The sequence below is a fragment of the Sardina pilchardus genome, chromosome 9, assembly GCF_963854185.1.
Source record: "Sardina pilchardus chromosome 9, fSarPil1.1, whole genome shotgun sequence".
Taxonomy (NCBI): Eukaryota; Metazoa; Chordata; class Actinopteri; order Clupeiformes; family Clupeidae; genus Sardina; species Sardina pilchardus.
In genome coordinates, this window is record NC_085002.1 from 25,405,930 (window position 1) to 25,428,537 (window position 22,608).

The window sequence follows — 22,608 nt, forward strand, 5'->3', positions numbered from 1 at the left end:
GGCCACATATCCTACCATTAGGGGGAGCTAGACTGTTACCGTATTGACCATACTGTACATCGGCTGCTCTTTCCTGTGTTTGTGTTCTTTTCTTTTTTCTTCTCTTTTTTTAACACGACATTCGGGAAGCTACTAGAAGAGAGGCTGTAATCCTGTTTGCAGAATTATATAAATGTTATTTGGGGTCCTTTTCAGGGATTTGTGAGGATTTAGTACCTGATTAGTTGTGTTTGTATTGATCACCGTGTATTGTAGCTTATGCAATGACCCGGCGTGTAATATGTTGTGATATTGTGAGGAGGTGGAAGCACTAAGCCTGCTCTCTTCACCTTTCTCTTGTGATAAAGCTAATCTTTCTCTTGAGGGATCAAAAGAGATCAAAAGTCGAATTTAATCATTTAAATGATATGAGAAGTGTGGTGTTGTTGTTGTTGTGCTACATATTTCTCAGGCTAAGATGTACTTATAGATTTCTGAGAGGGAGGGGGAATCGACCAGTCATGTGGCTAATGTATGTAAATTCAGCACTGTGCTGTGTTGCATTTCACCGACCTACAGACCTATGCTCCCCAAGCAGGCTCTGCAGTGAGCAATAGATTTTCCCAAATTAACCTCCTGTCAATTAAGTAAACCAGGGGGAATCAGTCTGTCACTGGCTGGTCTATTTCTGGCCTGCCTGCGCTGCTTGCTCACATACTGTAATTGTTTAGAGCTGGCTGTGTGGTTTTTCTGGTGCTGCTGCTGCTGCCCCACTATTTGCTCCTTGAAGTCAGCTCGTCTGCGCTTGCAATGGAGTTCCCCTCCACAGCGGTGGAACACTAGTTTATTTCCTCCTATGGATATTTTCCTTTCCCTTCTTTCTGTCTTTCTTTCGTTCGTTCTTTCTTTCTTTCTGTCTTTCTTTCTTTCCTTTTTTCTGTATTTTTCATTCCGTTCTTTCTCCTTGTCTCTCTCCCTCCCTGCATGTTTTCCCTCTGATCTAGATAATAGGCGTGATTAATAATTTAAAGATGGACCTCTTTTGTCGGGAATCTGAACACAGGCTCAAAATAGTCCTGCGACTTCCCAGTTGGAGCTCACCAAGCGTTAGATGAGAGGGGGAAAAAAACAAGAGAATGAGGGCATGAAAACACCCTCCACCTCAAGGCCACCCACCCCCTCCTCCTCCTCCTCCTCCTCCTCCTCCTCCTCCTCCTCCTCCACCTCCTCCTCTACTGTATCCCCCACTGTCTGGTAAGAGGCCTTGGGCGTGCAGTGCAGTGAGCGGTGAGCCTAGCTCCTGCTGGGCATTCTTCCTGCTGTGAGGTGCTGGTCCATGCAAGATCAGGTCACAGGCAACTAATTAGAGGAGGATTAGGGAGTACAGAGAGAGAGAGTGAGAAAGAGAGAGAGAGACCAAGAGAGCGAGAAAGAGAGAGAGACAGAGAGAGAGAGAGAAAGAGAGAGAGAGGGGCCTCCTCTATAGCTGATGAGATTCTATAGAGGCCCCTGAGGAGGTATTGTACCAAGCTGCAGGTATCCGATAAAGACATGAACAATTAAAGCAGGGGTTGTGAGACGTTTGTTCTCTAAAAGGAAAGAAATGTTAGGTGGAAAGTTAGAAGGATCATCCCAGCTTTGCATGGAATTTGTCTGATCCACTATTTAGACATACACCCCCCCCCCACCCACACACACACACACACACGCACACACACACACACACACACACACACACACACACACACACACACACACACACACACACACACACACACACACACACACACACACACACACACACACACACACACACACACACACACACAAACAGCATAATCACTGCACAAAAATATCAGAAAAATTTAAATCCACACTTGTGTTTGTAAAGGAACAGACACCCAACGGGGCTCTCTGTGTTAAGGGCCATTCACACCAAGAATGATAACTATAACGATAACTGTAACCATAACGATAATAGCGTCCACACTTACCAACAATAAGAAAAGTCTCTCCTTGTGTTAATGAATATGATGGATAAAATGTGATGGGTTCTGATTGGCTGCTAGCTTTTGATCGTTCTCGAAATTGCTCTGATCCCCAACAATATCTTCTCCATGACGTTATTGTTATAGTTTATCTGTGAACATCATCATTCGCATATGAACGAGTATCAAGTGCACGTGCACAGACACGCACGCCGCTACACACACAAACAAACAGCATCATATCGCACTGTAGCTCACCCCGTGTTGTTTTACGTAACCACACCCCGTGGCATCTTACATGTAGGTGCCAAGCAGGCGGCCGGGCCGTTGGCACCGTCATTGATCGCCGTTTGTTACTTCTGGGAGCTCCCTTCTTTTTCCCAGCACGAGCCGATATTACAGACCGTGCAAAGCACTCAAGACATCTCTTGACTCGTGCCCAGCACCAGCCCACTGCCGCTGCTGTGTTGTTTGTCACGAGACACGTGGACTTACACGGGCATAGCCGACCGCTCACCAAAGGAACACCTCCGGGAGAGTAATAACTCTGTCTGTTACTGCCTAACTCAGCTTCATTTGAGTGAGCAGCGTCGGACATGTTTTGGTCATCGACCAGTGCATCATGCATATGTTCAAATAGTACTGTAGGGCAGGCCACCCCTGGAAAACTCTTTGAAAGGGCGTCTTTGTAAGGCTTCCATCCATTTGAGTGAGCGACTGGCATTTCATTGGAAATACTATCGGCCTGTATTTGCTCCTTGCCAAATGGTAGCCTCAACATCTCCGCATTGACAAAGCAACAGGTTGAAATATACTGAATGCTTTATAATGCCCCTTCTTCTCCCTTTTGGGGCTTGATCAATAAGATTAACAACCTGTTGGTCCCTCATGCCTGACCCTATCTTTCCCCTATCTAAACTTGCATCCTAGCTCTGTGAAGTCTTCAGGAGGTTGCTCAACTTACAACAAACACATAGAAGTGCAGAACAGTGCTGTGTGTGTGTGTGTGTGTGTGTGTGTGTGTGTGTGTGTGTGTGTGTGTGTGTGTGTGCGCGGAGGGTCTCTCCTGTTATCACAGGTGACCCGCAGCCGCCCAACCCCCCACGCCCCTCCGGCTGTGCGGAGTGAGGCAGGAGGAGAGGGCACGAGGGGAGTGGGGTCGCGCTGTGCGCGTGGTGTGTGTGTGTGTGTGTGTGTGTGTGTGTGTGTGCGGCTGTGCGGAGTGAGACAGGAGGGGAGTAAGGCCGCGCTGGCGCGTTCTGGCCGCATCTCAGCCGGACTCCTCAGCACCCCGCCGTGAGGCCAGAGCTGAGAATGAGACACGAAAAAACAAATGAGCAGCAGCAGGCCTGGCCTCAGACAAACAGCTTACGTAAAGCCAGGCCATGGCCCCATTACATAACATGCATACACATACATGCAGACATACGTCCATGCATACAAGCTCAAGTAGACTGATGCACGCACACATTTACAAAGTACCTCACTCACTCTCAGACTCGCCGTCTTTCATTGTCTTCCACTATAGCCCTCTCTTGCTAACTCGTATACGCTTACAGACATACACACATACACACACACACACAAAGACATTTGATATCTCTGATGGAGCTTGGAATGATGTGTACTAAGGGCCCCCACACACAGACATACGCACACACACGTTTACAAGGTATCTCACTCAGTCTCAGACTCGCTGTCTTTTATTGTCTTCCACTATAGCCCTCTCTTGCTAACTCGTATACACTTACAGACATACACACACACACACAAAGACAGTAGATATCTCTGATGGAGCTTGGAATGATGTGTACTAAGGGCCCTCACACACAGACATACGCACACACACAAAGTACCTCACTCGGCCTCAAACTCGCTTTCATTGTCTTCCATTATAGCCCTCTCTTGCTAACTCGCTAACACACACACACACACACACACACACACACACACACACACACACACACACACACACACACACACACACACACACACACACACACAGTAGATATCTCTGATGGAGCTGGGAATGACGTACACGAAGGGCCCCCTCCCACCAGCACCGCCCCTTCTGCCGTGCTGTTGATGATGAGCGGGTTCAGGACAGGCCGGGGTCCCGCCCTCATCTCCCGTACTCATTGATCACGTCCGTCAAACGACCATACCTCCTCTCAGGCCGGGGGCAGGGGCCAATGTAAATATTTCCCCTGCTGTGACACAGTGAACGCCCCAAGGACAGAGACTAAAGATTATTCCAGCGTTTGCGACATCTAGGTTGTGTCATCGTACAGGAGGTACTGCAGAAATTGTTCCACTGGTACAGAGAGAGTGCACATGATTTACATTATTGAAGGACTGTCCTGACCCATTTTACTGCAATGTTTTGCATGTTTTTGTTGTTGTTGTTAAGATTGGTTGACCGGAGTCAAAGTCCTTGTTTGTTCATGCAAACCTGGCCAATAAAGCTGATTCTGATCTTGATCCTGATTATGTATGTTATATTGAGTTGGGACAGTTTCAAGATCCATTGATCTGTTCCGTTGATTAACTTGCATCATGTGATGGCTTAGTGAAATATCTGACTTTGATTGATGCTGTACTTATGTATGGCTTCCTGTGTTTTTGACACATTGATCGGAACTCTGACTTGTCACAAGCCAATTGCCCGTACCTTGTTTGTGTTTTATGAGACTGGTGAGGCTTTGGAGATTGGTTGTCTCTAATCACCGAGCACCTTACAGGACCCCAGTGGTTCATCATTGCTGAGTGTTTGTTAGGGTTTTCATATAATATGCTTGAGGTGATTTCATTGTGAGAAAAGTGATGATAATAATGGAAAACTGCTCAGCACCAAATGTGTAATGGCAACAATGATACAAACGGGAAATGTATTCCATCAAAATTGTGACATTCATTTTACAATGAACAATTTCACACTCGCTTTGAAAGAGTGAGTGTTGCACCCGTTTTAACTGGGCATCTCTATTTAATATTTGACTCGATTCACACATGGTGTGTGTGTGTGTGTGTGTGTGTGTGTGTGTGTGTGTGTGTGTGTGTGTGTGTGTGTGTGTGTGTGTGTGTGTCTGTGTGTGTGTGTGTCTGTGTGTGTGTCTCTGTGTGTGTGTCTCTGTGTGTGTGTCTCTGTGTCTGTGTGTGTGTGTGTGTGTGTGTGTGTGTGTGTGGGTGATGGGGTGTGTTGGCCTGTTGGGGGGGTTGCGTTGTCACTCTAAGAAGCCTCCCGGCCAGTCGCTCTGAAAGTGTAACAGGATCCCCCCAGAGGGGCGTCCGCTGACCGCAGGCATGTGAGTACAGGTGCAGTGGAGGCCTGCGGCTCCGCTAACAGCAGGAGGCTGCCGCCCAGGTCCTCACTGACCCCTCTCCCCCCCCCCCCAGTCTGTCTGTCTGTCTGTCAACAGACACAAGGAGACGAGGCCAGCTGACAGCCAGGACAACTGAAGCTCATCAGTGGGCCTGGATGTGATGACAGTCTGCTGCAGTTGATCTGTAGTCCTCCCTGCTGTAGGTCATCTATCTGTCCACTCGAGCGTGCTCAATTGATAGCATGGAAGTTAAACTACTGTAATTTCCCAACTATTAGCCGCTTAACTGACCTGCACACAATGCGGCTAATACGCAGGAAGTTAAACTATGGTAGACGGGTGAAAAGATTTGACCCCTGACCTCTGACTTATGCTTTTGATTGGTGGATGTAGCCGCCCACAGCCGTCTTAAGATGACTGCATAACGTGGTTATTTCTGAGATTCTGATACGTTTCCGATCCGGAGCTGTGCATACGTCATGGTTGAAAACGTATCAGAATCTCAGAAATAACCCACGTTTTGAAAGATGGCTGCAGGTGGCTACATCAAGTCAAGTTCCACTATTGCCTTTTTTTTCTCCTTCTCTGAAGTTCCTGTTTTTTTTTCTGGTAGCGTGTCTGCACAGCGCTTTACTGGAAAGTATGAATGAAGTGGCCATCCTCTGCGAACAGGCAGGAGAGTGTACTGTACGTGAAATAGAAACAGGACTGAATGAAACTGAAGGGCTTTTGCTCAAACGTTCTAAACTTGTGAAGCCATTCAGTGGAAGGAGTGCCCATGCCGTGGTCTAAGACCCAAATTTAGATCTCTTGGGAGCGCGTTCACACTAAAGTGTCCATGTGGACGGGAAGGGAAGGGAAGGCGGCGCTGTCCAGGCAGACGGACCCCCCGCTGGCCTCTCGGTGTTGGAGCCGGGGTGGGTGGGTGGCTGGCTGCTGCTGCGAGGTCTGAAGGCTTGAAGGGACTGCGGGAAATGGAGTGTGTGTGTGGGGGGGGGTGGTTGGTATAGGTGGAGTGAAGGCTTGAAGGGGCTGAGTGGTGTGTGTGTGTGTGTGTGTGTGTGTGGGGGGTGGGGGTGTTAGCAGCTGTGTGTCCTCACATGCAGTGCGCCCTCAGAGAGACACAGCAGAACAACAAATGAAGCTTCTGCAGCTGAGCAAAGTCACATAACCGAGCGAGCACAGCAACACACAGGACCCACGCGCCCCCACAGCGGCAGGCAGGAGGGGGGGGGGACGCAGCGGAGCAACAGACCGAAATGAGCACAAGAACCGGAGAGAGCGAGAATTCTCCTGGCTGTTGTCCTGCTGTTGCCCTCCCCCGTCTGGACCCAGGATGACGGTGGCGGAGGCTTGCTGGGTCGGGTTATTACAGGCCCGAGCCCCAGAGAGGACCCGAGTTTGGCCGCTCTATTTAATGTCCCGCTCGCTTCTCTCACCTTAGGCCTACCTTACACTGACAGACTTTGACAAGATTTAGGGAAAGATTCTAGAAAGATTGTAGTCTTTTAACTAATGCCCCCGATTCAAGCTTTACTCAAAAGACTACAGTCTTTCAAGAATCTTTCCCAAATCTTGTCAAAGTCTGTCAGTGTAAGGTAGGCTTTAGATGACTGTGTGCACCTACAGTACATTCTAAAGGACTGCTCAATAAATGAACATACGCATCTTTATCAGTAGATTATTTCATATCCATTCCGGGTTCCATATTTTTTTTTAAAATGAAACACTGCCCTGCTAAACTAAAATGCCGCAATAGAATTCTAGTTGCCCAAATATCCAGCACAGTTATGTTACAGTATATACTGTAATGCTGAGATCATGCATACAGTCATACATACCATCATTATGATATCTACCTTCTGTGTAAGATGGTGAAAATAAATCCTAATTGATAACATCATTTCCCACTATTTCCCACGGTGGAACTCCTCGGCACTGGTAATACAATATCCAAATATTGGATTCAGTCACTCGGTGACTGTAAAAATATGACTCAAAGACTGTAAGAAGTCATAAAAACAATGATGCATCCCCTATGTATCAGCCTCTCTTTGTTCTAGCAGACTCTTTCTGATTTTATTATTATCTATGTAAATAATTCATGGGCGATGCGAGTGCGTCGTGACTCGTGCTGTGGCTCTAACGGTGCACAGGGGGATAGATTTCTAACTCTCAATCAGCATAGACCCTGTGTGTGTGTGTGTGTGTGACAGGCATCATGCACCAGCTCAGCTATTTGAGGTTATTGTGTAACACGGTTACTGTAAGGCGGTGAGGAATTGTGGTCGTGCCAGATTGCACCAGAATGCAGTGCAGTGGGCGGGACTAGTGGCGGGGAAACCCCCATCTCGCTGCTAAAAATAGCCCCTGCGACGTCGGCAGCCGGGGCTGAAAAACTGCGGCAGAATCCCTGGATCGATGCGCCACGTCACACCGCCTCTGTTGCTACCTCTTCTGTGCCAGAAAATTGCATCCTGCCTCCCCCGTCTCCCCGTCCCTCCCCCCTCCTCCAACCCCCACCCTTGCTGTGCTCTCTCCCTCTTCTCCCTTACATTGGCTACACCAACCCCCCCCCCCCCCGCTCCGCCGTTATCCACCTTTTACTCCATCCATCGTCGTGGCGATGCCCCCGACGCCGCCGACGCGAGCGCTGCGGTTCGCCGCAGCAAATCGATTTCCTCTCCCCAGGGTGGGCGTTTCGATGGCCATCTCCACCGGTCCCCTGGCGGTCCTGACCTTACTAACAATAGCCCTCCGCAAGACCGCCCGAGAGCCCGCGCCGCGCTCCGCTCCTATTGGGGACCGACTGTTGCTATACATAGCTCAGAGCAGGCTGCTAAATTATGCATCGACAGGCTCACACACTCACAGACGCCCACACCCACACACACACACACACACACACACATCACTGCCAGCAACCCCCACACAGTTCCTTGGGTAGAAGGAGGAGAAGGAGGAGGAGGAGGAGGAGAAGGAACGTTTGCGTTCTCGATGAGGTTTTGGGGGGGAGCGGGAGGGGAAGTCGGGGCGCGTTTGGGGCCTGGCGGCATGTGACGGAGCGCTGGCACAGACTGCCGATGAGGACAGCTGGGGTGTTGCGTCTGACGGCTGTCACCGCCGCCATGGAGCTGCGCCCCCAATGGCAGCGTGAGTGGGGTAGAAATAGCCAGCGCCCACACACAGCTGCTCAGTTTGGGTCCTCACACACTTACACACTTACTTACACACACACACACACACACACATGCACACATACACACACATGCACATGCGATACTGGTTAATTTAGGAGATGCTCCCTGCAGCAGCTAGTGTAAATTGGCTGTTGCATTCTCTGAATTGTGACAGTGGGCATTTTAAGACACATCTTAATTAGCTGTCTGCTCCAGCTTTTGCTGCCATCAGCATACAGTACACTGTGGCTTTTTTATTATTATCAAACAGAGATGTAGTGGTCTGTATTATCCACCTGTTTTTCTTCCTCTCGCTCTTTCAAGGAAGAAGCTTTTCAACCCACAAAAGCAAGATCTAATATAATATATTAGTTGTGGGGCCATTCTGGATATAATGTGATATGACGTGGACTGCTGTGAAATATTCACTCTAATTTGGACACATTTGCCCTAAATTCACTCTAATTATAATTTCGGCAGAATTCTGCCCATTTTATAAGTAAATAAAAAAAGCTGGCTCGGAGACACCAGTGTGACTAATCAGTGCTAGAGAGCAGATCACCTCGCCACTCCACACTCCAGCGCTCACGACTCCGGCGCGCTCGTGCCAGTGCAGGGTCGTCTCGAACTACGCTTAGTGGCACATGTAGTTGCTAGGCAACCGTGGCAGGTCAATAATGGCTAACAGTTGTCCCAGCGTCGCTCCTGACAAGTGAAGTCTTTTGTGGCTGAAATATTAATCTAGCATTCTGTTGGGGGTTCCTTTTCTCTCCTGGATCCCCCCCCCCTCCCCCCGTTAAGAGAAGTATACACAAGCTCTGTTCTCGTACAAGCCTTGTCCTTGAATCATTCCGCTTAGGCTTAGCTGTCTCCTGTCAGGTCTTTGAAAAGGCGATATCTGGGGGGGGGGGGGGGTTATCCCCCTTCTCCATTTGTTTTTGTGCTTTTCCCTTTGAAGCATTAGATGTTCAGAACAGGTAGGCCAAGGTGACCGTACAGAACATGCTGCTTCCAGACCAAATGTACTCTCTTCTGAGAGCCCAGCTGGGGAAGGCGGAGTGAGGCTTTATTAGGAACATGCGTTGGCTGGGATCATTGGATCCCCTGTGCTCTATTGTATTAGGCAGCCATTAAACAACGCCTCCGTGCATGGTCTCAGAGCGCTTTCTCTTCCTCATTTGTCTCTTTCCACTTGATATTTCCACCCTTCCTCTTTCAGGTTAGTGGCGTTACCCAGAAGGGTGTTTTGGGTAAATTCCTGATCTAATTCTTACTGATGATAGAGATGACACTACTTAAACCTCCCGTTTCATCGTCTCACTGATCATAAGGACTTTCTGTGTTTTCTTGGAAGACACTTTCCTTGAAAGATTTGTCAGAATCTGTCTTGTCTTGCGCAGCTGAAGCTTGCGGTCTTGTTCTGTCGCTCTCAGTGAAGTATAAAAATTTATCTCAGTTTAATATACGAGTAGCTGGCCATGTTTTGCCCATATTTTTGTCAACAAATAGCACATGTTCTTTTATATTATATTTGTATTTTAAGCATTTTAGAGAAAATGGCAGGAAACCTATAGAATACGTGGTTGGTAAATGGCCATGGGTTGGACATTATTGGTCCCCATAGGCATGAAGGCCATATGTGGAATCGTTTGCAGCTCAATACCTAATTTTGGACAACCAGGATTTGTTCTAATATGAGCAGCCTTCCCTATTCCCACTACTGCAGCACATCTTGGCAGAGATGCTCAAGTAAAAGAGAAAGGTGTAGGCGCTGGTTAACACCAATTCACAGCCCTCCCTTCCTAAAATTACCACCGTCACACACCACCGTCTCTGAAATTGCACGTTGTCCCGATGGATCCCTCTCTGCCCCCGCACAAAAGAGATCCCCTATACGCCGTGCGTTCATGTAAGACAAAGACCGTCCACGGTGCACAGACCGTGTGGGGACATGTGATTAGCTGGTAGAGCTGGTGGGCAGGACAATAGGTTCACTCTTCTATTCTGTTCTCCCAAGTGCTTCCGTGTGTCATTGGAGTTCTGCTTCATATCACGGTTTGCTGAGTCTGTGACACAGAGTCAATCAGAGCTCATTGGCAGGAGATCACTTCACCTCATGTGCTTGCAGTTAGGCTCTGACAAATGTGATTACGTGTCATGGTATCGGGTTCTTCCTAAAAATAGCTCAATATAATTTAATATCGGGGATCATTTAAGAATGTTCAATAAGAGAAGACAAAATAGGAGGTGAAAAGATGTCTTGTGGATTTGCAAGTGTATTGCAATGATGTCCCTCACAGTCAGTTTGTTGGTTGATTTGTGTGGGGGGGGAATCAGCTCTGTACATTGCTAATGGACAGACTTGGTCGGTTTATAGCAGGATTTGACAAGAAATGCTATGTTTTCCACCCTTTCTTTGAGCACCTCCAGTCATATATTTTTTAATTATTATGTTACTGTATGTTTGTTTATTTATCAAGAAATATTGAATTAAACTAAAGCTTATTTGTAGACACCCAGGAAATGTGTCTCTCAGAATGACTCTACAGTAAGTGTTGGCTAACTCTCCGTGATCAGATTTGTAAAGTGATAGCCCTAAACCATTTAAACTCGGACACTAATAGGACTAAGACCACGGCACGTTTCGGGGAGAGTGACCGACCGCCCGAGGTGGTTTGAAGCAGACATCACGTTGGCCCACAGCGGGGAACTGAGGGACAGTCAGAGGGCTCTCCACCTCTCTGATCTTTAGCATGCTGGGCCGGAGTAAATGGCAGCTCTGGGGGTCAGACCAGGGGCTTTGATACATTATTGATGAGTGCTTAAAATAATGCAGGTTTCATGTCTGGACAGGCTACCCTTTCTTTGAGCTCTCTGATATAGCTACTATAAAAACATAGCTGTTTAACGTACAGAGAACATACCTTAAAACTGGGCATGAACTGAGACTACTGTAGCTATTGTTTTGGCCTTACTAATATCGTATGTTGTAATAGTTACACTCAAGGATGTGATTGTATGTTGAGGAGTGGATAGATTGAAGCCAAGCTTTTAGATTGACAACCATTCAGCTTCATGTCAGCTGTCAATCACAGAATTAGCCCTTGCAGTCTATGACATGAGTGGACATGCAGGTCAGCAGTGGGCACTGAAATCCCACTGTGACGTGACCGCGGGCAGTGCGGCCATTGCGTAAAGAGCAGCCAGTCACTACCGGAGGAGGAACTCAGACAGCGAGCGGTAACGATCCCTGGCAACCGCAGCCCTGGGGCAGTCCCCAGCCCACTTGGCCAGCTCTTCAAAAACTTGAAACAGGAAATACGCACACACGCACGCACGCACACACACTCGCACGTGCGTGTGCGCACTCATGCACACGCACACACACACATTTACCTTTATGTTTTGTATATGGTATGCATTCAAACATACACAAATCTTGTGTACTTAAACACAGTCACACACACATATTCACGACACACACACACACACACACACACACACACACACACACACTCTCTTTCTCTCTCTATCTCTCTCTCACTCAGTCAAACACACACACACACACACACACACACACACATACACACTCGCGAGGACCAGGAGGAGACGTGGCTGTAGAGCATTAGGCCACAGCTCAGTGGGCATGTGCGCTCCACGGCCCACGAGTCCTGACTCATCTAGCCGTCTCTCTGACGGGCGCCACTGCCCCGACACCGCCACCTCGACCCGCTCCTGGTGCCAGATCATCGCTTTGACATGTCCACGGCTCGGCCCAGCTCCCTCGCCAGCTCTCGGCACACTTTATAATCCGAACGGATTTGGCACCGCTCCTCAACGATCAGAGACACGTAGGAAGGTTTGAGCCCGTCGATGTGAGAGCGCATCTGTGCGCACTGTAAGATTATCTTATAGATGGCCTATTTTATTGTTTATTGATAATATTGCTATTCTCCCTTTTTTTGTAATTGTTCATTGTTAAATTAATTTGTATTGTTTATTTGTATGTCGCTTTGGACAAAGGCGTCTGCTAAATAACTATAACCATAACCATACTTAGTGTAATGTTATCTCAACAGATGGTAAAGATATTTATAGATAACAATTGAGTTTCTATGCCATTTGGTGATGCCTCACACACACACAGATTAGCTGTAAAATGGTGGCTTTGTCAGGCCGTTTGCTGGGATCCCCTAAGTTTTGACATTTACCTGCTCTGCGTGGGCGCTCTGTGAGTCGAGCGGGCCCTGGCGGCGAGGCCGCCTTGATCTGAGATGAAAAGAGAAGAAGAAGAAGAAGAAGGGAAAAAAAACAGTGCGCTCCTTCTGTAGTCTTCATCAGCTGTGCTTACTTCGTCACAGAGCGTCCATTCTGGGCGCCCTCGCTCAGCTGATCCTGCTGGCAGGACGGCCTGCTTATTTTGGATTACCGATCCCAGGTGTCCGCCCCGCACACCTCATATTTCCAGGAAGAGCGCCAAATACGCCGCCTAAAAATAAACATGCACTCATTTTGAACTGTGAGGGGTTTTTTTTCCATTGTGTTTTTTTTTTTTTTTTTTTTTGTCCTTCACCCTCATTTTTCAATCAAGCAGAAAATTAAGCTATTTCGTCAGAGTTCCATCTGTGGACGTGATGTCTGTCCCCCTGGCCCCGTTTAGTTGGCATAAATCAACCTGTCTCCCCCCACTCTGTCCCTGCTCAGTCGTGATCCTGTGTCTGTCCCTCCAATCACTCAATCACAGGACGACTCCGACGGTCACGGTGTTCGATAAACTAGACTCCTTAATTGGAATGTGTCGCTTTAGGGAGGTGGGCGCAAACGTGTGTCTGTGTGTGGAGGGGAAGGAGGGAGATCTGCACACAACCACCAGCCAACCAATTTGCCATCCCAGGAGACAAATGAGTATCTCACCCACCCAGCGACCAGCCCTGTTGAGTGTGCTGATGTTCGCGGGATCACGTGTCCTTGATTGAGCACCACTGCTTTGTTTGTTTGGTCTGAAATGACTAAGAGCTCTCATGGTGCTCGACACGTGGAACTGAAGAGCTCGTTTCACCAGTCAAGTCATTTTAAATATGGTGCACTTAAAAGCAATGGTTGATCCTCTCTGGCTATTGTACTGTTGCCTGAGACCATGCGAAAAAGGCAATAAACATGACATTGTAAACAGACATAGAATTGATAACATAGAGCATAACATTAACATAAAGAAAAAAAACATTGTATGGAACACAGAACTTCCACATATAGAGGACTTGAAATCACAAATAATAGTAAGATCTTGAACAGAAACGCTATCCAGGGTCAGATTCCTTTAGGGCTTCAGAAATGGGGTGGGGGGTTGTTTGCGACCTCACCCGAGTCTTGTGAGGAATTCTAGAATGTGTGAGGTGTGGCTCACTGACAGGAATCTCATTCAGCTGAAGCATTTAAGCAATGCCTTCCTGCTAGGCACTCTGATGTTGACATAGTGTGATAAATAGATTATCATCACAGTATCTAGGAGGATAACCACTAATTACATGGCTGATTGTAATGTCTCCTGTAAACCACTCAAGCAGTATCTGCATTTGTTAACACTGCCATGTCTGACATTATTACGTGTGATATTGTAATTGTATCAGATTCATAATAGAAAAAAACACAAAATATTTCCACACCACTTTGTTGCCTATCCATTGCAAACGCTTTTTTCTAACCATGATATAGGAGATGTATCTCTTTTTTCCATTTTTTATTATTGTTATCTTTTTTTTATTATTTAGACTCGTTTGTTTGCCAGGAACAGGAACACCTCAGTGTTGTTTTATTTGATTATTGGCTAATTGTATTGCCTGTGGGCACTGCTTTGTTGATACATTTCAAACGGCATGTAATTGGTCGCCAGCATAGCATAGCAACACAAATAGCAAGGCATGGTTTGGTCGGGATGGGGAAGCCTGAATTCCCTACAGCAGCATTTCTAGCGGGTCCTACCGAGTGTGCGTGAGAAATTCTCGCGGAACGCCCCCCTCACAAATAATGCAGCGGAGAGAATAAGGAGGCTGGCTTCGTAGTACCACGCCACACTCAACAGCGCAGCTCAGTTGCGAGGCAGACTGTAGAGAAGACTACTCATGCGTGAGAGCCGCTTCCCAGTACAGTTACCTGTCGCTCGGCGCAATATTCACGGGCTCGTTGTTCTACGTTTCATTTCAAGGGCTATTTTGTACATTTATATGTAGGCAACTTCGAAGCATTTATTTTGCTGAATACGGAAAACACCTGATGTACGTGGAGCGCGGATAACCATCCCAACAGAATAAGAAGATTTTGATACCGTATGATCTACAATCTGTTTTGGGAGAAAAATACAGACATCGTTTTTTGCCTGATGTGGAGGTTTTTACGAGTCAGACATTGCAGGCGGTGTATAGATCCGAGATGGGACACTTTTAGGATATGCACATCCACATCGGCGTGTTGCTCATTCATGCGCAGGCAATCAGTCTGCTAATCAGAGACTTTGAGAGACTTTGGGTGAGAAACTGAATGAAAAGATGGTCCAGAACGTGATTCTGGTCTTCTTCCGTAGGAGACTGAGCCAGAGACCGGCAGTCGAGGAGTTGGAGAGCCGGAATATCCTCAAACGTGAGTATCGTTCCATGACTTGTCAGACGGGGATTCCTTCACTATCAGATTCTGTGATCTTTGATTCTTTGAATGCACATGCACTGCTCGCGTCTCAAGGGCTTCTTTGTCGGTGTAACATTTAATTGATGGAAGAAGCAGGGTCTATTTATTCATTTAGGCTATGTTATTGATTTCTAATGTATGCACTTATTATTATTATTATTATTATTATTATTATTTATGTTTTATTATGAAAGAAAGTTGACAGAATGTTTCAGATTAACATACTCTAATTCCATACTTCTTCGGAGTCTTTTTTCTTTTTTTCCTCTTCTTTTTAAAGATTTTAATTGTACTTTTCATATTTTTATTGCACGGAATGGTGGGCCAACTATTATGTTATTTGAGAAAAATAACATATTTTTTGAACATGCAAATCAGCTAAATACAACTTAAGAGAAAAGAAAAGAGTGCATTTGAGCCGTGAATTGCAATTTGCAAATTCAGACAAACTTTTGGTCATTATTTAAGACGGACATTAACATTAACTAAAAAGTTACTAGGACACACGAATCAGATGTTTGTCTCATTTCGGCCTCTGTACTGTCCCGCCTGCCTAAAGGGACCATGTGTGTCAATTGTTGTTTACCTTCTGGATTCCTCCATTCATTGCTGTCAGGTCCTGCCACCTGTGTCCAGATCCTTGCCAGCTGTCGCTTCTCTCTTTGGCCTTTTCTGTGTGCGTGTGTGTCTGTCACACCAACACAAGTCCAATTTCAGTTCCCCAAGACTCAAGATGGGGTTTACAAGTAGACTTGAATAAGCACAGATAGGGAGAGAGAGAGATCAGGGCCACATCCCCCCAAGACTCTGCCATTGTATAGGATTTGAGCCGGAGCATGACATGCTGTTCTCGGTCAGCTGTCACTCAGAGATGCCTAGCAGAAACAGCAGAAACAGCATATTCAAATAAGCCATAATGTGTGTGTGCTCCTCAGTGTTTATTTTATATTTATATTTGTCTTTGTGTGTGTGTGTGAGAGAGAGAGAGATAGAGAGAGAGAGAGAGTGCAGTTTGTACTTTCTCAAGTTCAGGACAGCACAGTTTGGATTTAGATAATCCAGCTCTTACAAACTACAGGGAAAAAAAGAAAGAGAGCAAGAAGTGCAATGATTCAGTCCCATTCAAAGAAAAGAAAACTCAGGCGATAGCAACCTCACCCTCAGCTCTTAGCACCCTTTTCCCCCAAATCTCTTTAGGAGGGTTATCAAAAAACCCCAGACAGCCACCACTCCCCTCCACCCCCACCCCCCACACCCTAGTTTTCAAAACGGGACAGCTGTCCAGTGCAGATGTCAAAGGCCGTGTGCTTGTCCAGTGTCAGACGGCATTAAGCCTAAGTGCCCTCTATTAATCCCACAGAGGCCACCACTGGACCAGTCCGGCTGGCCACACTCTTCATTTGTGTCCGCTGTGTCATCATGACACACGTGATGTCCGAACTGAGCTGACCGCAAGCAGGCATCCCTGAAACGCTCTTGGGTGTGATGTTTGTGTTGATTGACGGACATGGCTGGACTTTGGTGTTGTTGTGTTTTTTTGTTGTTGTTGGTTTTTTGCTGAGTGTGCCTATTTTGCTGACCTGTGATGTGTGGTGTGTGTGTCCACAGAGAGGAATGACCAAACGGAGCAGGAGGAGCGGAGGGAAATCAAACAGAGGCTCAACAGAAAGGTGCGTCATGCAGGTCACTGCTGCCACAAGAATCCCATCAGCGAGGCTTAATCTCTGGCTAGATAAATCCACGGGCATCCAGACAGACACGCACACACACGCACTCACACACATATACACACACACCCACGCAGAACACGCGCATGCACGCACACACGAGCGCAAACACACACACACACACACACACACACACACACACACACACACACACACACACACACACACACACGAAGCAGGACTTGCACAGTGACACACACAGACACAGACACACAGGCACACACTCAAAGACAGTCATGCACACACATGTATTACCCCCCCCCCCCCCCCAACACACACACACACACCCACACAACCAGTGCAACACATGCAAACATATGCTTACACACACAGATGTGAACAAATGATGGTATGTACACACAAACTTGTGTGGAGTGCGCACATGACAGACAGATGGACTTACGCACATTCCCCTAAACACACATGCTCAGACACACACACACACACACACACACACACACACACACACACACACAAGCTCAGCTCAGCTGTCTTTTAGAGTAGCAAACTGGCACATGACCCTAAGTAGATTGTGCAGCATGAGGTAGCCTTCATTGATATAAAGTGGACATCAGAAGGGAGCGAGTGCCTTTCATTAATCCAGGATCTGGGATTTCTGGGATGTTCTTTAGCCAGGACATCTCACCCTTGCTCCTCCTGTGGGCTCTCTCTCTCCTCTCAACCTTAACTGAAGCGCTCGGGGACCTTTTTACAACACGGTGCTAAACCAGCATGTTGTAAGCATGTTGTTATCTGTGATGGTGTCGACAGATCCTTTACTGAGTGTGTGTCTCTCTCTCTCTCTCTCTCTGTGCAGTTGAACCAGAGGCCCACAGTTGACGAGCTGCGGGAACGAAAGATCCTCATCCGCTTCAGCGACTACGTGGAGGTGGCCAAAGCTCAGGACTATGACAGGCGGGCGGACAAGCCCTGGACCAGACTGTCGGCATCTGACAAGGTACAGTCCAGCTCGCTACAGAGCTCCACCTGCTGGCTTTGTCTGTGCATTGCAGTCTGAACTCAGCAGCGCATGGCTTAGTTGATGATGCACAAGGGCAATGTTGCTGAGTATTGTTTGGGGACATTCCCAATTCTATTGGATAGCTTATGTTAGAGTGCTTAACTCATCAGTATACAAACTTATCATGATCATCCAGTTCAAACGCACGGAACCAGTTATGTGGTTGCTCAGCAACGTCACTGAAAACGTTGTATCATCACCTTTTGTGTTTGTGTTTGTTTGGATCTTGTATGATAACATCTTATGATAGTAGGTAGCCGTCTGTTGGGATATTTCCCGTCTAAGGCTGTTTGGAATGTTTTTTTTACCAAAATGCTGTACTGATAAATTAGGTTATGATTTGATGTTTTTTCTCCACTGATGTAGAGAAGAAGCATAGATTTTAGATGGTAATCTGTCCCTTCACTCAAACTCTGAATTGTCCCTCAATCCCTGACTTTATGTCATTATTTGTCTCTATGTGTCACTTGCTCGGAGGTTCAGGGTTAGATGGCATGTCATTCCAGTGATGTAGTGAGCTAGCCTTGACACACTGCAGTTAGTCAGTTGCTTGGAAGTTGTGATGGGACGCCCTCCTCTTTCCCATGCAAATGATCCCATCATCCAGCCCCCAGCGCTGTCTGTTTCTGGGTCGTACCTGGAGGCGTTGTGTAATCGTCCTCTTGTCTGCCCTCCCCCCCCCCCCCCCCACAGGCAGCAATACGCAAAGAGCTGAACGAGTTCAAGAGTAACGAGATGGAGGTGCACGCGTCCAGCAGACACCTTACAAGGTCAGTAGCACTGTGTGTGTGTGTGATGTGTGTCTGTTTTTTTAAGTGATTTATTGAGCATGTGTGTTTTTGTCTGTCTGTATTGTTATTAAGTGTGTGTGTGTTTGTCTTTAGATGTGTGTGTTTTCTTTAAGTGATTTTAGTGTGTGTGTGTGTGTGTGTGTGTGTGTGTCCGGTGTGTGTGTGTGTGTGTGTGTGTGTGTGTGTTGTATTATGAAGTGTGTGGATATATATCCTCTTTATTTGTGTTTATGCTTGAGGGTGTGCTCATGCCTGGAGACAGTGGACTACAAATCCACTCCACATTCCTCTCCAATCTGTCTGATAATCCCTCGCATTTAACATAACATAGACATAACATAGACATAACGGTGTCACCTTTAGCAAGATTCCCCAGGGTTTTAGTGTTTCTTCAGAAATCCTTGTACATCCTGTTTTCAGCTATTTTTTTTTTATCCTTGGTGGTTGTGTTGGAAAAGACAAAGGATGTGCTCCAAATATAGCCGTGTCAGCCTCTCTAGGGATGGGCAAGTTGCTTGGAATGTGCTCACATTAGCAATGGCTGACAAACATAACAAATGTCCACTCCAGTCCAGCTGATGCATTTGCTTACGTTGAAGTCTATATATAGCCTTTATCTGAATGAGCTTGCAGTCAGACCCCATTTCACCAGTGCTGGGGAGCACTGAATGCCTAATAATAAAGGTGATTAATGAGGACAGATGTGGCTGAGATGAGCAGCTTTGCAGCGTTCCAACCTTGTTCTCATTTTCCCCCTTTTGCTCTTCTGTTTGGCCCTACAGGTTTCATCGGCCATAGCGAGGTTTTCTTCTGTGAAGAAATGTGGAAGCTGGTTAACCCTGATTACGTCGAGAGAAGACCTCGCAAGGCTTCTTCTTCCAGAGCAATGGCCTTGTGGGCCGCCAGGAATTCTGGGAAATTGTATTTTCCTTTTTTAGTTTTCCTTGTTTTTTTTATATTACTTCCTGGAAGAGAGCACCGTCGGTGATTCTTAGAGGCTATGTCTCTGGAGCTGGTGCCAAGAGCCAGGAGAGGAGAGGAGAGGAGAGGAGAGGGCCTCCGTCCGACATACCTGCGACCCTCTCTCCCGGTCCGCAGAGGGGCTGGGCTACCCACTGCTTGAAACGAGAGACTATTTTTAACAGGACTCACAACTGCTCTCCCCTTCTCCTTTACTTCTTTTCTGTTGTTTTCTTTTTGGAAGCTTGCCTTTCAATGCCAAGATGGGAGTGGGGTGGGGTTGGGGGTTTTGGGGGGGGGGGCAGGGGGTGGGTCAGGGGGTGGGGTTGAGGAATGGGGTCAAGAGGGGAGAGAGGGTGGGGTTTGCGGAAGTGGGTGGTAGGTTTTTTTGTGGGGGCTGAGGGGATTTTTGCATGTGACCCGATGAACTTTTCCCACACCAGTCACTGGTACTGTAGTCAGTCACACCCCAGTCGTTTGTGGGCTCTCACTGAGAACAACAGAGAAAAAAAAAATCAAGTGAATTTCATATCAGCTGTGTACATGTCAATCTCTTATGAAAAACAAATGGACTACATGTCTTACCTTTGTAAGCACTATTTATTGTCTGCACAATACAAGTTTTGAATTTTATATATAAAAAACTGTTTTGTGTGATGTTTTCACTGGGTTAACAACAGGGAGGGGGGATTATGGATTATGTCGTTTTGAGTATTGTTGGTGACATAAACACAATATTGCTTACAATCACAAAACCACAACTTATTGAGCATAGGAATGTGCTGCTGGGCAGAGCAATCTTAGTACAAGCAGACAGCCCTGTCCTAGTTAGGACTCCGTTTGAATATGCCTAGTTGTGACAAGCCTTACATAAGCAGTCAGGGCGAAAGTTTTGTTGTGTGTTGACGAGCATGCTTGTCTCTCTAATCCAGTCCTCTGGAGGGGTGTGTTGATATGAAAGGGCTTGTGACACAGGACTGGGGCCAGGTTTACAGCACACACACACACACACACACACACACCAGATTAACAAGAGGGACAAAACACACTCACAAGCCTCACCTGGACAAGCACAGAGTCTAGCATCAGCTGTTCTTAAGCACGCACAACTGCAGTCTCAACGATATACTGTATATACAGTAGATAGATATGTACAGTATACATATCTAAGTTCAATTGAAATTAACGTGATTTGACTAAGAAGAACTGTAATACATTAGAAACACTGAATTAATTTTCCAGAGTTAATGTCCCTCAAATGAAAAAAAAGACCAATTTAACAATGCTTTTGTGCTGAGAACTTGAAATATTTTAATTGTCAGAGATTTTCCTTTGTCTATTGTCCTTGCTTCCTACAGTATTTCTTCCCTCCTAAGAATACATCACATCGAGTGTCTATCAAAAATGATCAGGCATAGATGATTATAAACCACATTTGTATCAAGACCTTCCAGACTGATTGTTTAAAAACAATTGTTACTATTCTGAACAGGATCAATAGAAAGACAGGAAGTAAATGTTGAAGGTAAGAGATGATGAAGAAGAAGATAAACTAAAGCATTGCTGAGCTTCGTATTGACCAGCGCTGAGCATCGACTGCTCTAACGCACGATCAGTACCAGTGGAGGACATGCTTAACTGAGCCTGGTTGAGATTAACGTGACTGAACTGAAATGAGATGAGATCAATTAGCGGCACAGAAATCAAGTTAATGTTCCTCAGAATTGTTAAATGGCCAACTGAATGCTGTCCTTGTGCTGAGGAAATGGGGTTGTAGTCTCTTAATTGACATTGGCCGCGTTTCCCAGATTCGTTAAGAAGCTCTTGAGTGCTAAGAACTTCTTAGGAGCATTCTTAGAACGTTCACAGAACGCTCTTAAGAAGTTCTTAGCACTTAAGAGCTTCTTAACGAATCTAGGAAACGCAGCCAGGGTCTGTTAGAGGGCTTCCCTTCTTTTCTTGCGTCCTCCTATTCCTTGATAGGCTGGGTAAACTCAACCTGATCTGCTGGTGATCAGGATTTCGCCCTGCAGCTCAGGCTGGAAAACCTGCACATCTATCTTTCCTGCTTCCTGTCAAACATTAGCTGGGTGCAATCGCAAACTAGCTTATCCAAAAGGTGCACCTGGATCATTGGTCTGATTGGTCGAGGGACTATCCAAATGCGTACAGTTATTTGAACTATGCCCATTGATCACGCCTCTTGTGCAGTAGAAATAAAGCGCAGACTCCCCAGACTAATGTTCAATCTTAAAAGATTGAGTTTAGTATGGTGATAGGCAGACTAATTCCTTGACTCTTTTTTTTAGAATCCATAATCCGGAATACATTATGGCAAAGTGCATCAAGTACCAGACATATTTTCTTAAAACAAGCCATGACTTGTTTGACCCATGGATTATCTTTACTTTTCTGAACAGAGAAAGAAAGAGAGATATAAAGAAAGTAGAGAGAAATACAGTATATCGTAACAAATGTCTCATCACTTACGATGCCAACTCCTGCCCACCTGCTGAATCAGATACAGTAAATTAATGAATCTTTACACTGTACCGCACAAGAACTGGGTTCATCACCTTCTAAGGATTTTTTACCATCTAAGAGCTTTACCTTGGCCTTTTTTCTGCAGTGTCAGGACCAGATGATCGCACCCCAGGTCTTCTCGCATGCTGTGCAACAGCTGTGGAGTTGCTGGCCAGCTGTCTTCAAAAATGTGCTGACACAGCACGACTTAAAGGCAACTAAGTCGAAGCAACTTCAGCTCATCTTTTACACGTTGTTTAATTGAGGCAGAAATTGATCTTCTTTGAAATGCTATAATAGATGCAAGAATGTGTCTTTATTAAAACAAGTAGTGAGTATCCTAACCACCAATTAGACCCCCCCCCCCCCACACACACACACAGAACTTCATGCAGATTTTCCTTTTCCTGAAAACGTACATACCTTGATCTCCAGAAGA

General features: G+C 46.4%; 1 protein-coding gene across 2 annotated transcripts in view; it reads left to right on the top strand.

Moving 5' to 3' along the window:
* phactr3b (phosphatase and actin regulator 3b) overlaps positions 1 to 19,910 on the top strand; it is a 50,836-nt gene extending 30,926 nt beyond the window's left edge. For both annotated transcript variants that reach the window (XM_062544413.1, XM_062544414.1), the window contains exons 10-14: positions 15,047 to 15,102; positions 16,756 to 16,817; positions 17,692 to 17,832; positions 18,589 to 18,665; positions 19,469 to 19,910. In XM_062544413.1, coding sequence (XP_062400397.1) covers positions 15,047 to 15,102; positions 16,756 to 16,817; positions 17,692 to 17,832; positions 18,589 to 18,665; positions 19,469 to 19,484 — 352 coding nt within the window. In that variant the 3' untranslated portion in view covers positions 19,485 to 19,910. The remainder of the gene's footprint in view (positions 1 to 15,046; positions 15,103 to 16,755; positions 16,818 to 17,691; positions 17,833 to 18,588; positions 18,666 to 19,468) is intronic.
* The last annotated feature ends 2,698 nt before the right edge of the window (positions 19,911 to 22,608 follow it).